At 48.1% G+C, this 16,143-nt stretch overlaps 1 protein-coding gene across 8 annotated transcripts in view; it reads left to right on the top strand.

The window, feature by feature from the left end:
- Window positions 1-10,212: 10,212 nt before the first annotated feature.
- Window positions 10,213-16,143, top strand: part of PTPRT (protein tyrosine phosphatase, receptor type T) — a 432,923-nt gene continuing 426,992 nt past the window's right edge. For all 8 annotated transcript variants that reach the window (XM_004946992.5, XM_040650803.2, XM_040650804.2 and 5 more), the window contains exon 1: window positions 10,213-10,427. In XM_004946992.5, coding sequence (XP_004947049.1) covers window positions 10,358-10,427 — 70 coding nt within the window. In that variant the 5' untranslated portion in view covers window positions 10,213-10,357. The remainder of the gene's footprint in view (window positions 10,428-16,143) is intronic.

Below are 16,143 nucleotides of genomic sequence, written 5' to 3' on the forward strand. Positions count from 1 at the left end.
AGAGTGGTGGGATTGCTGCATGCAGCTGTCCTGTGAAGTGACTCAGGCATGTGGCAAGCCCATCTGCTTGTGGCTGCTTTAAACAAATAATTGAACCATTTCTATGTATCTTGTGCTTATTGGAAGCTATGCTTCTGGAGAAGGAGCTAGGAGTGTTTGCTCTGCTTTTCTGATGTTGTTTTTTGTTTGACTACTGTGGGCCATAAGGATGCTGATAGCATTGTAATAACACTAATAATTAGAGCTTTTAATCCTAGTTCTGCTATGTTCCTCTTCAGTGTGCAGGGAGAGCTTGACCCCTCTGTCCATGTGACATCTGTGTAACGGAGATAACAATGCTGCTCTGTTCAGCAGAGTCATTAGAAGAGTAGGTGCTTGAGTGTGTATTGAAAGGATGCTGGCTGAAAGAAGCTTGGGGGGGAAAAAGCCTATAGGTATGTCTATAGATCATGCACGTAACCAGAGGAATTTGTGTTCTTAATTTGAGTGGGAGTATGATAGCTGTACAGCCTAGTAGCAGGAGGGCTGAAAATGAGGTTAGATGCTTTTATAGGGAACTCAATAAAATTCTCTCCTCTGTTAGGGGGTAGGGCTGATGCTTTCTAGTACAGAGATCCTTGCCATGTTCCCAGTAGGGGACTGATTCTTCACACGTCTCTGAGTGCACAGCCACTTAGTGACTTCCCAGGCTGAAATGTTTTCTCCATCAAAAGCTTAAAGCTTTTGTTCTTTTTCCTTTTTTTTTTCCTTTTTGAGACCGTATGTAAGTGAACTGGAAATATCACCAGTAGCTGTGTTTCAAGTGAAATTCCTGCTGCTAATTACACAGGCTTTTTGCTAAAGGTAGTAAATAGAAATCATTCATGTGTCCTTAGAGGCCTCAGAATCATTCAGTATTCATGGTAAATATATCAGGGAGCTTCATAAGAGAATTATTTAAAAAACAAAGCCTGGTCAGCTGTTTAATAATTTACCGATAGTGATAGCATGGGGAATGTCTAATAACAAGCGAGATTGGCTTTCAAGTAGGAAGTAAATTACCATTATAAGATGTCCTTTTCAAAGAGTCATAATTACTATTAGAGAAACATTTGGTTATTGTGTCAGTTCTTGATTGCTTTACAAGCACTTACTAAAGAAACAACACTATTATTTAGTAAGCTGCAAAGCCAAATTTGTTCACATACTGATGTGAAACGGGCAGCACTTCCAACAGTGCAGCCTCAAAATATAGGGATCTTTTTCTTTACTGGATTGGGTACAGTATCTGATGTCAGTCCATACTGGTCTGGTGGTTATGGATGGTTTCACACCCTCAGATGGGGGAGATTGGTGGGTGACGTGAGGAGCTGGGGCTTGTATGTTGTATTGATCTATGGCTTTGTCTGGGATTGTATGCTTCTTGAGATGGACTGTGCCAAGGGGTATGATGGCTGTAGTGGGTGAAACTGGATAAGCCTTGAAGAGGACAAGTGGGGTTTCAAGTTTCCTACAGTTCCAGTTCCCCTCACTGGCAACTTGTTGACATGAAGTTGTCCCTTTTGATTTCCAAACTAATAATGCTCTGCTGTGTAATTCTGTTTCTGCCTCTTCCAATGACTGTGAGTGACACAGTGCTGTACATAGGAAAATATGGCCTTAGTGAACCCTACTGATTACTCGGTTTGACTTATTCTGTGTTGGGTATGTTTTGAAGGAGGGGAGGTGAAGATATAGTAATTATGATCTTAATGATGCTTTATTTGCTAAATACTTGTCAAAGTTCGTGCCAAGCTGTAGTGATGCAGTAAACTCTGAACAGAAGTATTTTCCTGGTTTGCTTATCAATTTCTCTTCAGCTTGTATTAGATACGTGTCATGAGTAATGCATTGAGAAATCCTAGAGTGACTATTTTTAATTTTTTGACACTGTTTTCTATGCAGTCCCATGCTTTCCTCAATGAGCACACAATGGGATGTGATCCTTTAGTCATGATTCCTCAGTGTTTCTGGGATTAGCACTGAGCACACTGTGCAGAAGGAGAGACTTTGCTGCCTTTCTTCATCATGGGTTCAGAGCACTTGGGTACAGCCCATAAGCAAACAATCTGTGATGAGCTGTGGGTTGGTGCTCATCATAAGTTAGAACACAACTGGTTTTGTTTTAGAAGTTTCCTCTTCCAGTAATGCTCATCCTTTCTCTCATCCTGGAGAACCCTCAGTATTGATTACTTTGTGGTGTGACCATGTAATCCAGGTAGTGACAGATGATGCTTTTATCTGCAAATTGGAATTGAAAAATCTGCCAAAAGTTCACAGGTGAAGTGCTGAGGATTTGCTGCTTCTCTGTCCCATCCTGGCAAACCTTACTCTTAGGAACTCAATGAGCTGGAACTGTTAGGAGGTCACCGACCTTCATTCTTCACCAATTAACTTAAGTAGTGATATTCTTTAGTTGAACTGGGAATTCGTGTGATATCCCTTGTGGAATCTGAGCTGTCACAATGAGGTCCTGCAGCTCCTTGGAGGGGAAGATGCACAGTGGAGGAGCAGCAGTCTGTCATACTGGGTTGGTATGCTGGGGGGGGGAACTGATGCTCAGATAACACTAGCTGGACTCATATCTGCTGTACCCATTGATTCTCTTCTAGCCCAAAAAATCAAGGGACAATAAGGATAAAAAACAAGGGATGGAGAACTCATAACTGGAAAATACATATACACCGCATATTAGTTTTAGTAATCCTATGTTATCAGCAGGCTTGCCTCTGGGAGTTGTGGTAAGTCAAATCTTATCCTTCATATTTCTTTTTGAGCTTCTCAGTGCTTAATAAGCTTTGGCCACAAAAACACATCACATTCTTGCTAATTGATTACTTGGCTGGCAAGGAGCTGTTCGGCTTGGTGCAGCACGGTGAGATTTAGAGCTGTTAACATGGATGCTCAGAAGAGTCAGTGCCAGATAAGTTGCCCTGTCACCTTCTGAAGTCTTCGGTTTAATTATTGATGACTTCTGCTGTGGTTGCTTCTGATTGTCCCGTTATGCTAAGCATTGCACACCAAGGATTTATCTGCCAGGGATGTCTCTTTCTAGGACAGGTGAACAATGAAGTGAAACAGACACCATGGCTTTGTCCAGCCCACCCCCCTGCATGCAACCTGGAGTCATCTGAAGTTTCCTTCTCTGCAGCTCGATGTGCAGGTGTTAGAGAAAGGGAGAGAGTCTTCCATGGAACAAATCCTTTTGCTGTCTGATCAGAGCTGCTCTCACCAGCTCTCCTATAGAGAGAGCAAGGCTCCTGATTGTTGCTTCAGCTGGGATGAGCCCTGGAAGAGTTAACTGCGTGGTGGCAGTGAATGAGTTCTGTTCTTAATATATTTGTTTGGGGTAGCAAAAATAGAAATAAGAGCAGAACAAAGTGCATTGGAAGGTGAGAGAAATTAAGATTATAAATAAAGAGAAAACAACAAGTGAAGGAGTGGGAGCTTGCCTTTGTTAGCATAGGACTGGAAAAGAAAATGAATTCTAGAAGGTTCCCAAATATCGGAAGGGTTTTTGTTCCAGTTTTCTAAAGTACCTCAACTGGCTTCTTTTCCTTTTCCTCCTACTCCATAAGCTGGGTATTTGCAGTATCCAACAGCTGGGTTTCTGAGCATGGTTTAATTTCACCTATAAGCAGAATAGGGAGGAACTAGTTGTGGTTAGATGAGAAGCTGAAGCACGAGGTTAGGGTAAGCTTTTACTGGGGGAAGGGTGGTTGGGTCAATGGGGGCTGATGTGGTCACCCTTGTTCTGTTGATTGCTTATGCAGAAAGGGGCTCTGACACTATATCTGGGGGGAGGAAGCTCCCAGAAGTGAAAAAGCTGCATCCGAACTCGTGTGATCACATGGCTGAATTTAAGTGATCCTAAAAGTTGAGCACAAATTGTAGGAATGCTTGTTAATAGAGAAGTGATGCTGCTGAGTGCTCCTGAAACTGCCCAGGAGTTGTCTTCAGCTGGAATGCAACTGCATGGCTTTCATTCCTTACAGCTGGCAAACTTGATATCTATTTCTGAATGTCAGCAGCAAATCTGTCCCCTACCTGGAGGAACTGCTTCTGCTTCCCCATTTAATGGCAGAGTCCTAAGGAAAACTTTGTAGGATATGTGTAACCATGTGCTGGTGAGCCCTACGTAATCTAGATCCCAGTTTCAGTGGTTGTAAAGTAAAACTTGATATCAAGTTTTGCTTTCTTGAAGCTTTTCAGTGAGAAAGTTGAGCAGTGTTAAGGACTGGTGCTTGGAACACAGCACAAGCAACTGATGATGCTCAAGGTACTGCGGAGTCAGAAGATGGCAGTAATGACACCAACATCCCTCTTTGTTCTTTACCATGCAAGCACTGCTAGTACTGCTGGAGTAACAAACTTTCTAAAATAGTGAGAAGTTGGTGATCTGGAAAATACAGGGTGAAAACAAAGGGAAACCTCTCCCTGCTGACTGCGTGCTTTCAGGGTCAGCCTTGTCCCTCAGGTTTGCTTTCAGCAAACACAGTGGCTTCCTGGAGGCGCACAGCATCTATTCTGGGTGCTTAGAAAAGCATCTCTGTTCCCTTTGCTCTGCAGTCCCCTTGCTGTGCTGCTGATATGGGCTCCCTTTGGGCTGAGGCTGACTTTTCTGGACCCATGTGCCAGGAGCTTCCTCCCCCTGAGCATGTGCAGGTGTTTTCCAGAGGGAATTTCCCCTCTCCCCATCTGGGATCTCACACTGTGCTGTCAGCAGCCTGCACAGCCCAGGTGCTGCAGGAAAGGCAGTGGGAAGCTGTAGGGAAACCAAATGCTGTGTGTTACCACTGTCTTTGTTATTACTTATCTCTGAGTTTTGGGCTTACAGTCCCAAAGCATCATGTCTAATTTGCAAAGGCGCTTCAATTGGAGTACACCCACGCACCAAAGCTCTGGGTCTCACTATTTAATAAAATAAAGGTCAGTGTGAAAGTTGAAAATTCATGGTGACTGGGGGAGAGCTGTTGGGCTGCGTGGCATTTTCGGGCTGATTGGTGCTGCTGCTTGTCTGCCCGTGTTATTAACACACTGCTTTCCCATGATACGGCCTTGTCAAGATAAACTGCTGTGTCTGGGCTGCTCTGGCATTTCCTGGAAAGTGTCATTGTGTTGGTGTAAAGGTGAGCTTGTATTTCTGGATAACTGAACGTGGGCAGTTAGCTTTTCCTATTCAGAAAGGAAGAAATTGAGGCATGAGACGTCAGTGCCAGTGTGGCCAAAATCAATTAATGGTTCCATCATGTAACCAGATCAAAAAAGACAGCTGGTATGAGTGTGCACACATGGTTATCTGCAGAGGAGGTAACACCTGAGGGTACAGGCAATGGCAGTGGGGCAGAGGTCTCCTTCCTGATTTGAGGAGTTCAGCCTGCTGTTAGCTGTAGTAGTGAGGTGTGCAGCTCAGTTATGGATCCTTTTTTTCCATGGGGTGGATGGTTTGCATGTGTGTAATTGCAGAGTTGAAGCCAGTGCTGGAGATAAAACCCATTTAGATTGGGAGGACAGACGGGTGAAGGTGCACGTGGTGCCAGAACAGCACAAGGTGTGGTGCTGCCTCTAACACCTCTCCACCCACCTGTGACAACGAGAACTGAACAGAGCACACTTTAGACCCAAATATACAGTGCAGAACAGGGGGAAGTGTCAACTCAGAACTCAAGGAGCAGCTTGAGAAGCTTTACTTGCTGCTCTCATCTGGGAATCCTGCTGACTTGCAAGGGGTATGCTGCATCATAGGTAGGTCTGTAATGAAAAGTGTGTGCATATAAAAATATACATAGTACCTGCTTCAGGGGAGGAGAAAGTTCACCAAATTGGATGAAAGCTGCTCGTACTGTGAGCCAAAGTTTGCAAAGGCAGGTGAGGATTTGTGCACTGACAGGAGTGATGCTGCAGGTGTAAAACAGAGCTCCTCCAGAGTCGCTCATAATTGCAGCATCTCAGGGAGCTGCGGTTGTGTTTTCGTGCCCAGTGCACTACTGAAGGAGCACACGGATAAGATGCTTTTTCCTGTCTCTAAAGCAGCACGTGGTCGCGGAGCGTTCCTTTTCTCCTAGGAGCCGTGCTGTCTATGGGGGGCAGCAGCAGCCTGGCCATGCCTGAGCCCGACTCCCGCTGCAATAGGGATGCTGCGTGCGATAGGAGCACGCTTCTATTTCCAACCCGCAGCAGGCTGGGGTGCTTGCAGACCGACTCGGTGATTAAACGTTTCAAAAACAAACGTATTCAATCGGCTCCACGAGCTGATTGTCCGGATAGGTTTTTTTTCCTCGGAGGTTAAATGCATTTAATGTCGCGTTTTGCTCAGCACTTTGATTTCCAGGGGCAAAAGGTACCATCTGCAGGTGAGTAAAAGCAAGGATTATGTTTCCTTATCTGTCACAGCGGGGGAGAGAGGTTCTGTGCAGCCAATGAGCCCTGACTGACAGGCTGGAGCAAACTACGGAACTTATGGCAATGTTTTCCTCCTTTTCTTCCTTTTTTTCCTTGTTTTAAGCCACTTCGGACCTTGCTCTGAATCATCAGTGACAGTGAGACAAGCTGCGATAATAAGTACCAGGATGGAATTAATGTACAGCTCCTCTTTTGCTAATCTGACATGGTAATGTTGTACAGGGCGTGAGCTCAAAGATTTAGTGTGAGACCACTCTGTGGGCTTCTAATTCCTTGCAGTAGTTGCAGAGGCCACAGCCTGTGTGTGTTACTGCTGCTCAGTGCTGGTGCACGGCGTGCCCTCCTCCTCTCAGTCACTGAGCACTGAACCACACTTCATGGCCCTGTTTGAAGCTCGGGGGTTTCCCTGGCTGTAAAGTCACTGCACTGTGTCTGTTTCAGTGACCCATTCCTGCTCTGCAGCACATTTCCTCATTGCTGAGCTGCAGGAGTGCAACTTCATATATATATATATATTTTTTATGGCTGGATTTCATCCCTTCTCTATACATCCAATCCTCTGTCACTGCTCTCAATCCTTGCATTAGTGATACCTATTGACTTTGTGTCATCGGTGTATTTCATTAAGAGACAACCAGGGGTATTACTATGAGAGTTAAACTTGATCAGACTGACAGAGCCTTGCTGTTAACCCTGTGTCTCTGCAGCCTCTGCTTGCAGCCTGTTGCTCCATTACCTTTCTTTTAGGGCAGAGTCTCACTGTGTTTCTTTAGTGGTAGTGCTGGATTTTGTGTGCCGTTCTATCAGATGTTTTGGTGAAGTCATGATTTTAGTGTTGACCTGACCATGCTGCTTTTTATTGAACAGACCATTTTGGTAAGCTTTTTGATCAGCCTATTTCCATTAGAACATCCTTGTTGTAATGCAACCTGCGTTGTTCAGCTCTAACCTTGTTTCTTCAGTGTCTCACACTAATTTGTGTGCTGTTGAAGTTGAGTGGCTCCAGAACCAGTCGTAGCCCTTTCCCAGTGTTCAGTATGGATACCGCGCGTTATTCTGCAATTTGCACTGACTTTAATGATCAGAAGTCAAACCAAAATACTTACACCAGCGTTCAGCTCTTTTGTGCCGATCTCTGTGCAACTCCACTTTCTCCTGTCCTCACTGCAGCCACTGCGCATCTTCTCTTCTCCTTTTTCTTACAGCAAAGTGGTTCTGGATGGACAGTCCTTTGAATGTCAGTTCACCCTGATGTTTGGCTCTGCACCTCTGGATGTCAAGTGTCAGTTTCTTGGGATCCTACCTTCTCTCCTCTGCATTGCTTATGATGCAGACTTCTCTCTCTTACATTATCACCCCTCCTTTAAAGTCTTCAGCTTCTTTGCTTTCCCAAAGCTCCTCAGACCTCAGTAAATCTGTTCATGGAACTTTGTTGCTCCGAATGCACACTGCACGCTTGCTTTTTTCTTCCTTTTATTTCATTTATATGGAGACAACTGATGATCACTTGATGTAGGGTTGGCTTTTGCAGTTTACCCATCGCTACTATTTCACTCACCCTGTGTGGTTTGAGCCTCTGTTCTTATTGTCCAAGCACTTTATGTTGATGCAGGATTCTCTGTGTGGTTTCTGCCTGCTCATGCTTTACCAGCTGGATTGCTTCTGTGACTTAGGCTGCTTGGATGGTGACATTTTCTGTCTCCTTGCCATTGTGTTCTCTGCTTTCACATTATGCTTCTAGTCGTATACTTGTTTATGTGATTGTCCCTTTACTCAGCAAAAGAGAGTGGCATGCCATAATTCTTGAAGTGATGCTGACACCTACAGAAAGGACTGCATTTCCTTGGCTGGAGGGCTTGTTTTGGACTGGCAGAGCCTTCAGTTTTGAGCACAGTGCTCAGACCTTCTCAAACTCCTCTCTGGATAGAGATACTCAATACCAGTGCAACTCAGCTCTGTATCTATTTTTAAATAATGGCAATTACTTCAACACTTCACTTCCAGAGTGCTTGTCATGGAGAAGCTGTTCCTATGGGCTGGCAGGCACAGGAGGGAAGAAATTGGAAACAGGTGCCATACCATAGAGGGGCAGCTTTAGTTAATGTGCTGTGCTCTGTCCTGGACTTCATTGCTGTCTGCTCTCTGGCATCACCAAATCTGCAGTGTGGTGATCCTGCCCCATGAGCACGGTGTGCTGATGGAGCCACAGTGCTGTATGGTTGTGACAGTGAGAAGGGTGGGGGCTGTCTCTCCCCTTTTGCACTGAGGAGTGTAACTCACTCTGCAGAACTACCTTCTCTTTTGAAAGAGGAATTTCATCTCTTCGGAAGTCTTTCTGTTGGGTACATGGAGGAAGGTTGTATTGCTGGAAATAGTCTTATGCAGTTAGGTAAGAAACTGAAAAGCTGGAACACTGTTGTGAGCCCTGGTTTGTTCTGGGCCCATTGTTACTGTGCTGGTATGTTACTGTCTTTGCTTCCAGCAGTGTAATTCATGGGGGCTGCGGGTGGATACCAGCAGCAAATTGAAGTTGCCTCCATTAGGTGATGCTTGGCTGAAGTGTCTGTGATTGACAAAACCAGGAATGCAATGTGAAATACTTCAGTGGTGACTTCCAAATGTTAACCTTGATGCTGTAGTGCTAAAACCTCCTCACCTGAGGAGTCTCCTCTACCTGTTGTGGGGAGCTGATTGGAGGGGCCACCAGATGAATGCTTTGCTTACCGGTGCCCCATCCCAGCTGCCTGCAGTGTGCCACAGTCCTGCTGCCCTGCACAGGGTGGTCTCCCACCCTAACATGGGCTGGGGGTAGTTGGGAGTGGCTGACCCCATTCACCCCATCCCTGAACCCACCGTGCACTGGGAGCAGAGGGAGAAATGGGCTCTGTGTGCCAGAGGAAGCACAAAGAGAGGAGATTAAGTGACACTGAGAGCAGTATTAAATTTAATGAGGAAGCAGCGTTCTATTAAACCTAAAGCAGTCAGAGGAAAGGCATATGTAGCGCTGCTGGAATTTCTTGGGGAAGTTGAGTTACTGTCACAGATGATCTCCTGTTGTGCTGATGATTAAAGACTCGTTTTATCCTGGGCGAGGTGGTCATAGCTTCCCCCTTCCTATGCAAACCCCAGCTCAGGTGGCTGATCAATATTGATGCGTCCCGATTCTGTGCTTATGAAGTGTATTTTCTCGGTAAAGTTGCCTATGGAAAGCGATTTTGTTTTTAGTATTTTGCTCGAGGCAGCGTCTGCCTGCGTACGCAGCCCGTGTGCAGCGCTGCGTGCTGTGGCTCGGTCTTTAGCGGTTAACTCTCTTAAAAGTGAATACTGACGAAAATGACTATTTTCAGCGGCAGCCGCCCAGCGAGCTGCTGACAAAGGACCCCGAGCCCTCGCCGCCCCCTTCCCACCCCCCCCTCCCCAGGCGGAGGGGTCGCTCTGTCCCTCCTCCCGGCTCTGCCCCGGCCCCGCTGAGCGCACATCGCTGCATTGGCGCTCCATCCCCGCTAGAAAGAGAGCGGGCAGGAGCGGGAGCCTGAGATTTGCTCGCACGATGCTGTACTTCAGCCGCTACAGATAGGAGATCGTGGTGTGCGCAGCTGGGCTCGGAACGGGATTTTAAAAAAGAGAGGGGGGGGGGGGAAAAAGCGCCAGCCGCGACGGAGGACGGCTTTTAATTCGAAGGAGGGGGGAGCCGGGCTGTGCCCCTCGGCGGGGCAGCGGGGCGGCTCTGCGCGGGCGCAGCCGCCGGGGGGGTCCCCTCCGCCCGCCTCTCCCCGCTCCCCGCCGCCACTCGGCGGCTCCGCCGAGCAGCACCGCGGCTCCGGCTGCCGGGGCCGCCGCCGCCGCCCGAGCTCCGATGCGGGGGAGAGCGGCGGGGAGGCAGCGGCACGGCGGCAGCGGGGAGGGCGGGCGGTGAACTCGCTCGCTCCGGGGAAGGATGACCGGCTTCGCCGCGATCGTCTTGCTCCTGCGGCTTTTGCACGAGGCGGACGGACAGGCTTTCCCAGGTGAGAGCGGAGAGGGTTATGCCCGGTTCTCGCGGAGTGTCGAACCCCGACAGCCTCAACTCTTCCAGCCTCAGCCCTGCCTCCGGCGGATCGGCCCCGAGCGGGCTCGGCACGGTGCGGGCCGGGAGAGCTCGGCTCGGCCCGGGAGGGGTCACGGCGGTGCCCGCGGGCCGGGGCTGCTCGGGAAGTTGTGCGGGGAGAGGGCTGAGCGTCGCATCCTTCTCTTCGGACTTGGAGACCTGTCGCTGAGAGCCGGGCGGGCTGCGGGAGGAGGTGCGGCCCCGGAGGGCTCCTGCCTTCCTGCTCCTCGGCTCGGAGGAGCGTTTCGCGTTATTTCCAGGAGTTGGGGACGTTTTTTTTTTTCCCCCCCCTTCTCCTCTCGCTGCTCAAGTAACTTTCCCCGGGAAGCCGTTCAGGCTGGCTCCTTCCCAGCTGTCATTCTCGCCGTGGCTCTGTGTTAAGGAATACTTTGCTCCCTGGCATGTGTACATTAATAGCAGCCTGCTATTTCCCCCTCCTCCAAGTTCCTTTAGGCATAGTTTGAATGGCTTCGAGACGACAGGTGCAGGCTTCTTCTCTTGTGCCATTTTGTAGGTGAAAGAAAAGATGTGTGCGTAGTTTTGGCTCTTCCCTTGGGTATTTCAATATGAAACAGTCTAACTGCAATTTCCCTCTAACGCTGGACAATAAACAGTTATAACATTACCCTTTCCTGCCTTGATGTGTTTAGTTTTTCCAGCTTTGATTGTATACAGACCAGGAAGATTTTATAGGAGATAAAAATTCCCCTTGTTGTTTAATAGTGATAATAGTGATGAATCTCAGTGCTGGAGATGGGGTTCCACACCTGCAGCTTGCCTTGGCTTCTCAAACAGTGGTGGGTTTTTCTTAAGACTGAGAGCCTCGATGACTTCGTCTCTCTTCTTTAAAAGAGAATTAGCTCGCAGAGCAGCAGATGCTGAGCGTGCAGTCAGCACTATGTATGCCTTTAAAGAATACCTTCGGTGCAGCACGGCTGGAAAAGTTTGGCATGGGGAGGGCTGGGCAGGCACTGTGCCCCCAGCTCGGCAGAGGGGATGCTGTAATCTATCAGTGCTTTGGCAAAACCACGGCATCGTGTTGACATTGCTAGGCAACTGCACATAGCCGCAGAGTTATTAGGAAGCCGGGAAGTCTAACCCAGTTACGGAGCTTCTTCCCCGAGTGAGTGATACGTGGGGCTGTTTCTGTCCTTTCTCTTCCAACGGTGTTTTTTGGGTTTCTCAGTGTGCGTTGTATCACTTGGGGTGAGATCCGCGCCTTCTGATGAATCACTGAGCCGGGTGCTTGGAAAGAGGCTTTTCAGTGAAAGCGGTGAACTTTTTAGGGGCAGGAAACGCTTGAAATTGAGGGCAATGGCAATATAATACGAGCTAAGCACGTGTGAACTTACTGAAAGCATCCGGCTAACCCTTATTTTCAGAAAGCCACGATGCGTTTGGCTTTGGGTGTCGGTTTTGCAGGAATAGTGACCACCACGGGCTTTCCTAACCATCTCAACTATCTCAGAGCGCTCTTTGCTGCTCAGATCGAGAGGGGCTGCTTTTCATGTTGTCGGAGCTGCGCGCGTACTGAACTCGAAGGAGAGCTTCCTCCCCTTACGCTGCAGCTCCGCCGTGGAGCGGCGCGCTGTGCGCTCTGTCCGCATCGCCGATAGTTCTGTGGGGGAGAAAGGAGAAGCCCAAAGTTGCCCGGCCCCGCTTTGCCTCTTACGCTTCGGCGGGGTTTGCGGTCCCCGCACGGCGCGTTCCCGCATCGCCCATCGGGTGGTGCTGTGCCCATAACTATGGGCTGCCGTGGCGCTGTGATGGAGTTCCGAAGCCCGGCGCGTTGCTCGGCAGCCGCTGGTCGGACATCCCGAAACCCGTGGGGAGAGGAGCTGGGAACCCGTTGGGCGAGGAGTTGGTGTTCTTCTCGTTTATTTCCCGACGCAACAGTTGCGTTAACAAACAGCACAGCCACGAGTCGAGGCGGAACAGCGCTAAATTCCTACCTGCTTCTTTCCATTATCCCCAACGTGTGAAACTGGAGATATTGCAGCCCTGCAGCAGGCTGCTGGCTGCCTCCTACTTGGAGTGTGCGGCTCCGTACTGAGGGAGCAGGCTGACATTTATTTCCTTATGTAATTTCTGTGTTCTATTTATAAGTTCCCCCAGGAGTCGCTTTGGGTTGTGTGTGAGCTCTGCTCACCACCAAAGGCGTGCTTATGGGTGCTGAACTTTTGGGCAGCTCTGGGGCCGACTGCTACTTCAGGTCCTCTATTTTTCCCATAGAGCAGGTAATGTGTTCAGGGAACGTGTAGGTGCTGTGCTAAGGGACGTGGTTTAGTAGGGAGATATCGGTGGCAGTTGGGATGGTTGGACTGGGTGATCTTGGATGTCTTTTCCAACCTTGGTGATTCTGTGACTCTATAAGGCAGCAGCAGGTAATTCCAGTGACTGCTGACTCTGTACGAGCTCAAATCAAAGCACTTTCCTTACAGAAGGATGCTTTCCCTAAAGCACGTGTGCAGCTCTTCTCCCACTACAGGGAAGATCCTGCTGGTTGCGGTGCACTTCACTTACAGCCCTTTGTGTTTTTAACACCAGAGAGTGGAGCACATGGACACTGAAGTTCATCTGCAGCTGTGAAAGGCACCGGGGGGGGGGGGGGGGGGGGAGGACTGCCCAGTGCTTTGTGCTGGGACTGTTCCCCTGGCCCTCAGGGCACTTGGTCATCTTCTGATGTCAGTGTCAATCATTCTTTTACATTTTTATTGATATATCTTTTTCTTCTGCTCGTTTATCTGTGGGATCGCTCCCTGGCGCTGAGCTGTGGCTGTTTGCTTTCAGGCTGCTGCCCATCACAAAGTTACGGCGCTGGATGGTTTGTGGTTTGACTGGGGATCAAAGGGAGAGGAGATGGGGGTGAGGGACTGAGCTGGAAGGATCGGGGGGGGGGGGAATGAATTCATTTCCCAGGAGTTAATTGAAACGAAATCCACGATGTCAGTAAATTGGCAGTGAAAAATGGATCTTTCCGAGTAAGCTACTCAGTGTGGCAATTGTTAACAATGCAGCCATTTAACTCAATAATCATTTTTCACTCTCGCTGGGGAGCTGTTCGCACTACAGTTCAACTTTATTTTCCATCCCTGGCTGCTTTGATTTATTTTCTAATAAATAATTAATACTAAGAAGGTGACTCGAAGCTGCCTCCCTTACCGTGGCTGTGAAAGGTCGCTGTGCATGAAGGTGTCTGTGGATCCCAGTTCTGGCTCTATGCATGCAGAGCCCCTCTTTCCCATCGCCCTTCTGAGAGTCCCCCAGCTCTGCTGTTCTCATCTAATGGTACTTCATAGAGCTTCTAATTCTCTGCGCAGGCCCACGTGCTCCGGCTTTTGGTAATATAGCAGGAATGATTTGGGATACTTATTCTAGAATATAATAGTATTTTTTTTTTCAAAGGCACCGCCATCTGTTGCCATGGAAACCTGTGTGGTGGTGAAGATGTAGGTCTGAGGCTTCGTGAACCTCCCAAAAAACAGCTGCGATGGGGGGCTGTTCCTTATGGGAACATCTACTTTTGTATATGAAATCCAGTTAAGTGGAGACGAGAAAAAAAGAAATAAACTGATCAGTTCAGCACTGCGCTGGCAATCCCCCTGAATAGCTTTCAGCCCAGGATTAACGTGTCTCTCATTCTCTGTGTTTAGAGGGGTTTTTTAAGCTTGTTGTTCATCATAATGGTGGTTATGCTTCCGTTAATAGCCATTATAGTTTTATAAATGGGGGTAAACTAATATACATGGATGGGTTCTTTGCTTGAATGGGAAGTGCTGAGCATAAAGCAGAGGTGTGGAACGTTAACTCCTGAGTTGAAATACTGTCAGTGTGCAAATGTGACAGAGGTGTGGGAAACCCAACTGCTGAGGTGTGCTGGGCATGGGGTGGGTTTGCTGGCTCCTGGGAGCAGTAAGAGCACTGCTCGCCTGTTTCACTGTAGAAATACTGGAGCTTAGCTGGCATTCATAAAAACTCGTGGTATTTGGGTGAAGAGCAGCAGGAGTGTGTGTGTATCTCTGTATGAAGCATGCATCCTTTAGAGAGACACTTCTTAATTTAGTATGGAAACCGCTTCGGAGTGTTTCCCAAGTGTCTTGTAGTGCACAGACATGACGTGCAATGAAGTTTCAAGAATGTTTGTAGGTCTTTTGGTAGACAAGGCTCTCCTTGCAGAGAGCTTAAAGAACAGCGGCGTGTGGAGGTCACTGCTGTGATGGCCTGCTGGGAGCTGCAATGCACAGAGCCTCCTGCGTCACCTGGTGGTTGGTCCCAGAGAGCTCTCCTGGATTGATGCTGCTTGGTTCCGTGTTCTCATTTCTGAGAAGAATGTGGTGCACTTGGATTTTATGGCATTTCTGAGCATTTTATGGGCAGTATTACTTGGCTCATTTAAACCACGGTGTTTGGACAGGAGTCACTTTTTTTCTGGTGGCACTTGAATTTTACAGTTCTCCTATTTTTCTTCTGATGGTGTGGTGGCATTTGTGCTGCCTCGCACTGCTTGGGTATTGTTTCATGGCAGTGATGCTTGCTTTTTGGAGGCAAAATGCAATTTATTTACCCGTCACCTCCCTGGTCCTGTGTCACCTCTTACTCCTGGATGTTGCTTGCTCACTGTTGCAGCATCATTAAGGGGTTTGTACAACCTGGCCCTATCCTGCTGTCCGTTTGTGACCAATGTGCAATTGCTTCCAGTGTTCATTATTGCCAGCTCTAAGGATGATCTATCTTGATGGAAGAAGAGATCATTCGCGTGTCTTAATCAGACCATACATCATTTAATCAGAGCCGTTTGTTTTTTAATATCTGGTAAATACATCCTATCCATCATACCGTGGTTCAGAGATGCTGGATGCTGTGCAACCTGGATGAGAGGGCATGGCATGTTCTGCAAGAGACAGCATAGAATCACAGGATGGTTGGGTTGGAAGGGAACCTTAAAGCCCACCCAGTCCCAACCCCTGCCACGGGCTGCCTGCCCCCCACCAGATCAGGCTGCCCAAGGCCCCATCCTATCTCAAGTGCAGCTCCCATGCAGCCAGACTGCTGCAGAAGAGGTGAGGCTGGCAGTAAACGTTCTGGTCTTATTTGCTTTAGCGGGTTGCTATCAGGTATCTTTCAGGTAGTACTATGAGTAGTAGAAATAAACTACATTTGAGTTATGTCCAGTCTGTGTGAACCTATGCAATGGAAAGATAGTCTCATTGCAGCCTGTTAAATTATTTTTTGCAGTATTTGCAACATATGTCTGTCACAGATCTGACTTCTGCTCAAGGATCAGGGTTTTGCCTCCATGTTCTGTGCTGAAGTTGCTGACAAATAGTGGTGTCTGGGTTTCTAAATTGTTTTCATTTTGACGACCTTATGCTGCGCTGTGCCTGCACCTCTCAGCTCCCACTGAGTGCTAACTTAAAATCATAGAGTTATAGTCTGGCTTGGGTTGGAAGGGACCTCCAAGACTGCCTAGTTCCAACCTCTGTGCTGTGGGCAGAATGGCTAACCACTAAATCAGGCACTAATCCTCTCCCTCATCCTGCTGCCACATGGCCCTCTGATGCAGTTGGCCTTCCATGCTGCAAGCACATGCAGCTGGCTCATGCTAAGCTTTTCATTTACCAGAACCAAAAGTCCTT

Source organism: Gallus gallus, chromosome 20 (assembly GCF_016699485.2).
Source record: "Gallus gallus isolate bGalGal1 chromosome 20, bGalGal1.mat.broiler.GRCg7b, whole genome shotgun sequence".
Lineage (NCBI taxonomy): Eukaryota > Metazoa > Chordata > Aves > Galliformes > Phasianidae > Gallus > Gallus gallus.